This window comes from Myotis brandtii, unplaced genomic scaffold, assembly GCF_000412655.1.
Source record: "Myotis brandtii unplaced genomic scaffold, ASM41265v1 scaffold149, whole genome shotgun sequence".
In the NCBI taxonomy this organism is placed as follows: domain Eukaryota; kingdom Metazoa; phylum Chordata; class Mammalia; order Chiroptera; family Vespertilionidae; genus Myotis; species Myotis brandtii.
This window is the reverse complement of record NW_005355385.1, coordinates 256213-265629: the sequence shown is the minus strand read 5'-3', so window position 1 is coordinate 265629 and position 9417 is coordinate 256213. Positions and strand designations below refer to the sequence as shown.

General features: G+C 37.7%; 1 protein-coding gene across 5 annotated transcripts in view; it reads left to right on the top strand.

Moving 5' to 3' along the window:
• PLGRKT (plasminogen receptor, C-terminal lysine transmembrane protein) overlaps positions 1 to 9417 on the top strand; it is a 49977-nt gene that overhangs the window by 35592 nt on the left and 4968 nt on the right. For all 5 annotated transcript variants that reach the window (XM_005861329.2, XM_014535684.1, XM_014535686.1 and 2 more), the window contains exons 3-4: positions 7617 to 7747; positions 8331 to 8440. In XM_005861329.2, the coding sequence (XP_005861391.1) occupies positions 7617 to 7747; positions 8331 to 8440 (241 nt within the window). The remainder of the gene's footprint in view (positions 1 to 7616; positions 7748 to 8330; positions 8441 to 9417) is intronic.

Below are 9417 nucleotides of genomic sequence, written 5' to 3'. Positions count from 1 at the left end.
TGCACCTATGGATGAGGACAGTGGGTGGGGAGTGAGGGCGGAGGGTGGGGTGGGAACTGGGAGGAGGGGAGTTATGGGGGGAAAAAAGAGGAACAAATGTAATAATCTGAACAATAAAGATTTAATTAAAAAAAAAAAAGACCAACAGTGATATAAATGTCTCCTGGTACAGACTGCCCAGAAGGCAAAAGTATTTTCCTTCCTCTTTATTTAATACTAGAGTCTCAGTGCACGAAATTCGTGCAAGGGGCTCGGCCCGCACAGCCCCAGCTGCCTCAGCCCTCACAGCCCCGGCTTCGTCCAGAAGGTTGTCCGGACAGTTATCCAGAAGGCCATTCGGCTGTTCGGTCTAATTAGCATATTAGCTCTTTATTATATAGGATTTTTCCATTCTGAGACACATCCAGGTATTGGGATAAAGGGTTCTAATCACTATATCATTTTCTGTCCCATATTATCTCTCTTATTCTCCATTCCAATTGTTCTCTTTATGTACCTTGATTGTGTTCTTGGTTTTCCTTGAATGTCTAGTAGCCCTTGGTTGCCTGTACATACATATATGAAGAAGTAGGCTGATTAATGTAAGTAACTGGCATGGATTTCCTCTGCAGTCTGTGGGCAACGTGTGCTAACACAAGAATGAGGGAGGGGCAGGCTTAAGAACCCCACAGTTATCAAAGAACAAAGATTTATGTGGGGATTGAGCATGGTGTCATACTCAGACATGAGTAAACTGCCTTCCCTTTTTTCTTTCTTCCTTGTCTGTCTATCATTGAAGTCCAGTATTGCTTTAATATCACCTCTTTTCTCTTACCCAATCCAGTAGAATAGGAGATTTTCAACTTTGGAGAAGATTTGACTAGGAATAAACACCACCAACTCTCTCTATATGTTGGAGGGAAGAGGGTACCATTTATGTCACATAGGTTGTTGTTTAATTAAGGCTGTCCAGTATTTTTATAGACAGAGGGTCCTCCCCTGGGACTGTTTTAGGTTGTAGCTTCTTCTACTCTGGTTTTACCATCATTCTGATCTCATCTGCTTTCTCTCTTTCAGAAATTCCTCAAAATTTCTGACTTGCTGATGGCATCCTTTCTTGTTGTCCAGGCACCATTATGGATTTATTCTTTTTAAAAATGTTACTAGTTTATGTTTATGTAGATAACTATAAAACATAAAAAATGAATAGTCTATAACCTCATTATCCAGTAATCTCTACTAACACTTTTATATTTTTAATATAGAATCCTATCTAATAAAGAGGAAATATGCTAATTGACCCTCATGCCATCGCAAAGATGGCGGCACCCACAGCCAATAAAGAGGGGATATGCTAATTGACTGTCACACCCTTAAAGATGGCAGCACCCACAGCCACAAGATGGGGGTGCCCAGTCCCCAGGCGCCAGGGCGGCTCTGCATGCCTGTCTCCGGAGTCCCCAGTCCCCTCAGCCCCCCAGCCGCCCAGGGCCAGCCCGAGGTGCAGGCAAGCCTTAGATGGCGGCTGTCCAGCTGCCCAGGGCCGCCTGAGGCTCAGGTAACCAGGGCCAGCCGAGGCTTGCACTGCCAGCAATGGCAGCAGGAGAGGTGTGATGGGGCGTCGCCTTCCCCTGATCACCGGTCGCCTCTCGCTCCTGAGGGCTCCCGGACTGTGAGAGGGGGCAGGCTGGGCTGAGGGATCCCCCCTCCAGTGCATAAATTTTCATGCACCGGGCCTCTAGTTTTCTTTATAAAATTAATGAAATAACTCATAAACAAAAAACTTAAATATGTTTAGAAGGAAGAAAAAACTACCATACACAATGGAATACTACACTGCTGTAAAAAAGAAAGAACTCTTACCATTCACAACAGTATGGATGGACCTGGAGAGCATTAGACTAAGAGAAATAAGCCAGTCAGAGAAAGATAACTATCACATGATCTCACTCATTTGTGGAATATAAAGAACATCATAAACTGATGAACAAAAATAGATCCAGAGACAGAGAAGCAAATAGACTGTCAAACTTCACTGGAAAGACAGGGGAGGGCTTGGGAGGAAGTAAGGGATCAACCAAAGGACTTGTATGCATGCATATAAGCATAACCAATGGACACAGACACTAGGGGGGTGAGGGCATGTGCCGTGGGGTGGGGGTGCCTGGGGGGAGGTCAATGGGGGGAAAAAAAACATGTGTAATACTATATGAAATACTTTCAACAATAAAAACAAAAACAAAAAAACTACCATACAGCTGTGGCCCCAACACAACCTTACTTAAAATTTCTCCCAGTCTTTTAAAAAAATATATATTTTTATTACTGATTTCAGGGAGGGAGAGAGAGAGATAGAAACATCAATGATGAGAGAATCATTGATTGGCTGCCTCCTGCACGCCCTATACTGGGGATCGAGCCCAAAACCCGAGCATGTGCCCTGACCAGGAATTGAACCATGATCACCTAGTTCCTTGGTCAATACTCAACCACTGAGCCATACTGGCTGGGCTAATATTTAATTATTAATGTATAAAATGTGTTCATCTTCTCCTTCATGTGTCCTCTCTTCCTTGAAAAGGCCTTTGCCTTCCTAAGCTTATACAAGCAATCTCCAAATTTTAATTATAAATTTATTTCATTTGGTACATTTAGGGCTTTGATTCACCTGAAATTCATTTTCTGTTTGATTTAATAGGAAGTGGTATCTTCTTCCAGACTGTCAATGATGCTAGTTTCTATCATTCATGAATGCTCGCACTTTTCCCTTTCCATCATGCTCTCTTTTCAGCCCCTGCCCAACAAGGGCTGAAACTGAGCCACTATTGTTTTTAATACTTCATATCTTAGCTTGCTTGTCAGTACTATCAAATTAGTCTTTAGTTTTCAGTACAAGAAGTCAGTGTGAATAGACAGCCCATAATAAAAAATTTACCCCTTGCCCTAACCAGTTTGGCTCAGTGGATAGAGCGTCGGCCTGTGGACTGAAGGGTCCCAGGTTCGATTCCGGTCAAGGGCATGTACTGTGATTGCAGGCACATCCCCAGTAGGGTGTGTGCAGGAGGCAGCTGATCGATGTTTCTCTCTCATCGATATTTCTGACTCTCTGTCCCTCTCCCTTCCCTCTGTAAAAAAATCAATAAAAAATATTTTAAAATATATTTTTTTAAAATGTACCCCTTTCTTATTAAGAAAAAAATCAGGATTATAAAAGAAAATTTTGACATAAAACTTAATTACATTTAAGTTTCTCAATGTATGTCATTCCATTTAATTACATAAAACATAATTACATTTATGTTTCTCAGTTTGACTTTTCTTATTTGTGGCAATTCAGTTTGGGTTTTTATTTAGCACTAGAGGCACGATGCATGAAATTTGTGCAAGGGGCTCGGCCCTCACAGCCCCAGCTTCATCCGGATGGTCGTTCTGCCATTTGGTCTAATTAGCATATTAGCTGTTTATTATATAGGATTGTAGTGAAGGAGGAATGAATGTCACTATAGGAATTAAACAGCAACAAATCTAAAATTTATTGGTTATGATTGGGTCAGACTTATCTTTCTATACAAGTCTTAGACTCATACAAGTCAGAACAAGACAGAATGTAAAAATAATTATTTTTCCATCAGGAATTACAGTGGGGCCTCGACTTACTAGTGTCCCAACTAACGAGTTTTTTTGAGATACGAGCCGTCTCTCGGCTGATCTTTTGCTTTGAGTTGCAAGCTCAAAAAAATTCGGGTTACGAGCCAGCTTCAGATACCCCACCGCTAGTTGGCGCAGCGAACGTCACAGTGATTTGATATACAAGTAATTTGAGTTATGAGCTCCATCACGGAACAAATTAAACTCGTAAGTCAAGGCCCCACTGTAATGGTTATTTCCTTATAATAATGAGATGATATTTTATTTTTGAAATCACATGTGAACATGGATAGTGGAATTATTACTTCCCAGAAATGGATAAATGATGAATTCTTTCCATAATCTACTTTGGCTTTTATACTGAAATCAGGTTTAAATAAGAAATTTCTAAGTTAAATGCTTGGCTAAAATTAATTAGAATTGGAGATGACCTGCCCTAGGAATTCTTCTTAATAACAATCTTTATATCACTAGATTAAGTTTTTGATGTTAACTAGGTTCTGATTTTAGCTACTGTATAAATGTATTTTCTTCTAAATAAAAAAAAATGTACAGATTAATAACCATCCAAGCTGAACTCCCAAAATACTTTCCAAAAGAGATGATGGGTTGACATTTGAGCAATGTTTTAAAGCAGGAGTGGGTAACATCTGGCCTGCAGGCCATATAAGGGCCACAAAATCATTTGGTCTGGCCCTGCCAAGGCAACTGCAGGTAGGACTCGAAATTCAATAAATCTGGGAGCTTTTTTCACAGCAACATAAATTTATATTAAGTCAATTATATTAAGAGAAGGATGTTATAAATATTCAAATGGCCCTTGGTAGAAAAAAGGTTCCCCACCCCTGTAGGAAGACAGATCAGTTCAACCCACCCTCTTGACCAAAACTTTGCTTTGGTGTAGATTGTACCTCTTTAGGGCAGTAACTTCTAATACCCATGGAAGGTGATATTAGCATTAGGATTAGGGAAGCTTGAAGGAAAAAAAGAAACATTTACAGAGAGAAATCAGTTTCCTCCCACCTCCTACCAATGCAAAGAAAATTCTGGTAGTGTAATTTTATTATGAGAATAAAAAAAATAATGATTATGAAGCTTAAAAGTAATTATTTATGAAAAGGAATATATATAATGCTAAACAGTCTTTCCTTCTCTCTTTGATAAATATAAAGATGGAATGTTTTATTATAAAGTTACAAAGTCTTTACATCTGAATAAAATTATTTCTTACCTAATGGTCCAGATGTTTTTGAACAATTGTAGAAAGTGGACCTGAAAGACCTGGAATAATTGTATGGTCAGGGAACTATACCACAGATAGTTCTTATTTTTCATAGTGATTTAAAATAAACATACTGTTATTTACCTATTATGACTGATGCTGAAAGGGTACTCTGTCCCACTTCTAGTTTTTAAAACACTTTTGTTGAGGTATAATTTACATAGTATAAAATCCACCCATTGTAAGGGTAAAATTCCATGATTCTTAGTACATTTATAGAGTTGTGCAACCATCACCATAATCCAGTTTTAGAATATTTCCATCATCTCCCAAGATTCCTTTGTGCTCATTTACGGTATATCTTTGATTTTGGCCCTATACCTAGGAAATCACTAATCTATTTTCTATCTTTGTACATTTGCCTTTTCTGGACATAAATGGAATCATAAAATATGTAGTCTTTTTTGTCTGGTTTATTTTACTTAGCATAATATTTTTGAGGTTCATCCATATTGTAGCATATTTTCTACTCCCAGGGAATTTTAGAATCAGTTTGTCAAGCAAATTTAAAAATAAGAAAAAATAATTCCTGTCAACCAGGTGGAATGGCCTTTGCTCAACATGGCCTTTAATCCCCCTTACTAGTTTCTTGCTTAGGATTCCTCCATCTTTTAAAGCATTTTTTGAGGAATTATTTTATATTCAGAACATTTCTGAATGTAACAAAACCACATGGAAGTACAAAAAGTACTTTTTGTTGAATAAAAACCTTTTGTTTTCAGGATTGCATGAAGATATAGAAATGTAGGACCAGAAAAGCATAACTCACTAAGAAGACAGAAGGGAAACTAAATAAAGAACATTCTCATAGTTATAGTCAGTTGTGTTTAGTTTTGTCTTTTTGTTTTACTTCTCTTTTGCAAGTAAGTACTTTAATTTTCTGGCTATTATTATAAATGATATAAACAATATTACTCTCCATTTCATTTTAACTGTAATGACATCTCATTAGACCAAAGTCATATCACTGACACCTCTTATCTGGAACATGATGAGGAAGCAAGAAAAAAATACTTAAAGACAAAAGAACCAAATAATTATAACACGGCCTTGTTCTAAAATGTATGCAACATATTCATAGGAAGCACCGGCTTCCCGGTCCTCATTAGGAACTAGGTACTTTAATTTTATACACAGTTCTAAAAAGGTTTGTTCTTTCACTGCCCTAGACCAGTGGTCAGCAAACTCATTAGTCAACAGAGCCAAATATCAACAGTACAACAATTGAAATTTCTTTTGAGAGCCAAATTTTTTAAACTTAAACTATATAGGTAGGTACATTGTTATTAACTTAATTAGGGTACTCCTAAGCTGGCCTTTGCTAAAAACGTCCTCAATCTGAGGGCTCGACCTCAGCAAACGTACCCCCACTTCTTCTAACGCCACTTCTTCAAAATAGACTCGCCCAGGCCGAAAACCAACTTCCGCACATGGGCCACAAAGTTTCAATCGCACTGTGTGCGCCCGCACATGGTATTTTGTGGAAGAGCCACACTCAAGGGGCCAAAGAGCCGCATGTGGCTCTCGAGCCGCGGTTTGCTGACCACTGCCCTAGACAATCAAAAGCAACAGATCATTGAGAGATCGAGAGGAAGAGACAGAGGAAGAAGGGAAGTCAGGAGAGATTGGTCCTTAGAGAAGGATTTATTGCTAAGAGTGAGAAATAACAGCGTGACAGAGGAGGAGACAGAAAATGGACACAGAGGCCTGGGACCATCCGGTGAGCTCTGACAGCACCACTGCATGACAGTGTGGGAGAGCTAACGATGACTCTCTGTCTCTATAAAAAGAAGTTTCCTTATGTTCAAACTACCTCCACTCCTTCCTGGAAGAGGAATAGGTTGGGCAAAAGTAGGTTTATAGCTATGAGTACACAAAACAGAGATTATTCTTCTATTATTATTTATTGTTATATTATTTTCCATACGAAAAGCTGTAAACCTACTTTTGCCCCACCTTGTATATGACAACTATTTAATTAAATTTATAAATAAAACAACCAAACAATTTTTATTTGCTATATCCTATAATGAAGGCAGCAGTATATTATAGCTTTTAGACAACTGTCTATTAAAGTAGCTAGAATTCTTACAGAGAGGAAGGCTGTGTGAGAATGAAGGCAGAGATTAAAGTGATGCATCACAAGCCAGGAAATTCTAAAATTGCTGGCAGCCATAATAGTCCAGGGGAGATCAACACATTCCACGAGATTTTTTACTTTGACAAAGAATGATCAAATCTTTTTTTTTATAAAGTAAACATTGTTTCAGAGGTGGAACGCCTTTCATGTATTTTTATTGATCTCAGAGAGGAAGTGAGAGGGAGAGAGAGATAGAAACACCAACTCTTACATGTAGATCTTTCCTCACATGTGATATAATATGCTAACCATATATGTTAGGCTTGGATAAAAGCTTCAAACCACCTGTGTTCAATACCTCAAGACATAGAAAAAGAATATCATATCTACTCTGTATATATTTCACTGACAAAGTAAGAGTTGGGGATAGCTGTCCAGAGGGACATTAGTAAAAGTCTATTGAGAATTTAAAAAAAAAAAAAGATGAATCAAAGCAATTGAAGAATGAAACTTCACTGGAAAAGCAGATTATTTACTCTGCTCAGGTTCAAAAGGGGAATAACCATACTTTCTCTTTTTCTTCCTTTTTTTTTTTTTTTTCTTTTTTTTTTTTTTTTTTATCTTCAGCTGGAAAGACAGCTAATGATGCAGAACGAAATGAGAGAAAGACAAATGGCCATGCAAGTTGCTTGGTCTCGGGAATTCCTCAAATATTTTGGAACATTTTTTGCCATTGCAGCCATCTCTTTAACAGCTGGGTATGTTTGTTATTTACTTTAAAATTTTCTTAAATAATTTATTTATTTTGTCTTTGCCATTATCATATTATTATTCAGTTGGCCAAGACAGGACTTTGGTCCAAATACTGTGCATGTAAACAAAGTAATCCATTATAGCTTAATCCTCGGAGGTAATTCTGTAGAAACAGGGTAGCAATAGTTAATTCTGCCTTTAGTTTATTAGATTGCCTCTGTTCTTTTCTCCATTTTACAAGTTAGAGAACTAACTTGGCACCGAGACAGGAGGCTTCTACAAGTTTATCTCCACAAGCCTTAAATGGTAGATATGAACACTTCACTATTTATAAAATGAGTAATCTGAGCCTCAACATCAAATACAAATGAGTAATTCATAGACCCTGCCTGTCCTGGAGAACTGTAGAATCTGGTGAGGGGTTATGGGTAAGGAAATCCTATTTTCAAAGAAGATGCAAATGAATTAAGTAACTTTTGAAATAAAGGACATTCTTTCAAAAAGCAGGTAAATTTTTTTTCATCGAGTATAAAGATATGTATTTACTGATCATTTCTTGATATTTATTTTTCTTTGTTCTTGAACCAGAGCAATAAAAAGGAAGAAGCCAGCCTTCCTCTTCCCTATCATTCCATTAGGCTTTGTCCTCACCTACCAGTATGACTTGGGCTATGGAACCCTTCTACAAAGAATGAAAGGTAAGCGTTTGATAAACCAGACTCTATTTCTGATTCATTACCTGGTTAAAGGATCCCTTTCTTATGATTCCTTGACTTAGGAAGATTCTGAAAAGATCCTCTTCCTGGTTTTTAAATATAATAATTATTAAAAATTAGATTATATAAACTTACAATGAAATAAATTACAAAAAAATAAGCATTAAATTATATTAAAAACAATGGTAAAAAGTACTCAACTGATCAGCTAATTACTATACTGTAATCTACACATTTAGATTATATATGTCTATACTCTTAAGTTATGAATATCTATTGTATCTGTATGGTAGAAATGCAGATACAATATACAAATACAATAAAATACAGATACAACTCTGACTTTAGTGACATCCCATTGGTACCCTGAAGTTGATTGTGGTGGAAGTATTTACACCATGGAAATCTGGAAATGTTAAATCAAGACTTGACTTATTTTGTTGTTGTTGTTGTTGTTTATTGTTTAGACCAGAAGTTGGTATACTATGGCCTGTGGGCTGGCCACCTGTTTTTGAAAATAAAGTTTTATTGGAACATTGACATGCCATTCATTTCTGAGTTGGCTTTGACTGCTTTTCATTACCATGACAGAGATGCCTCATTGGAACAGAAACGAAAGGCCTCACAAGCCTAAAATATTTACTGTCTGGACCTTTAAGAAAGTTTACCAACCCATGGTCTAGACTTAAGATAATGATGAAGGCTATGTTAATAATGCAGATTTTGGCCCCAACCGGTTTGGCTCAGTGGATGGAGCGTCGGCCTGCAGACTCAAGGGTCCCAGGTTCGATTCCGGTCAGGGGCATGTACCTTGGTTGCAGGCACGTGCCCAGTGGGGAGTGTGCAGGAGGCAGCTGATCGATGTCTCTCTCTCGTCGATGTTTCTGGCTCCCTATCCCTCTCCCTTCCTCTCTGTGGAAGATCAATAAAATATATATATATATATTTTTAAATTAAAA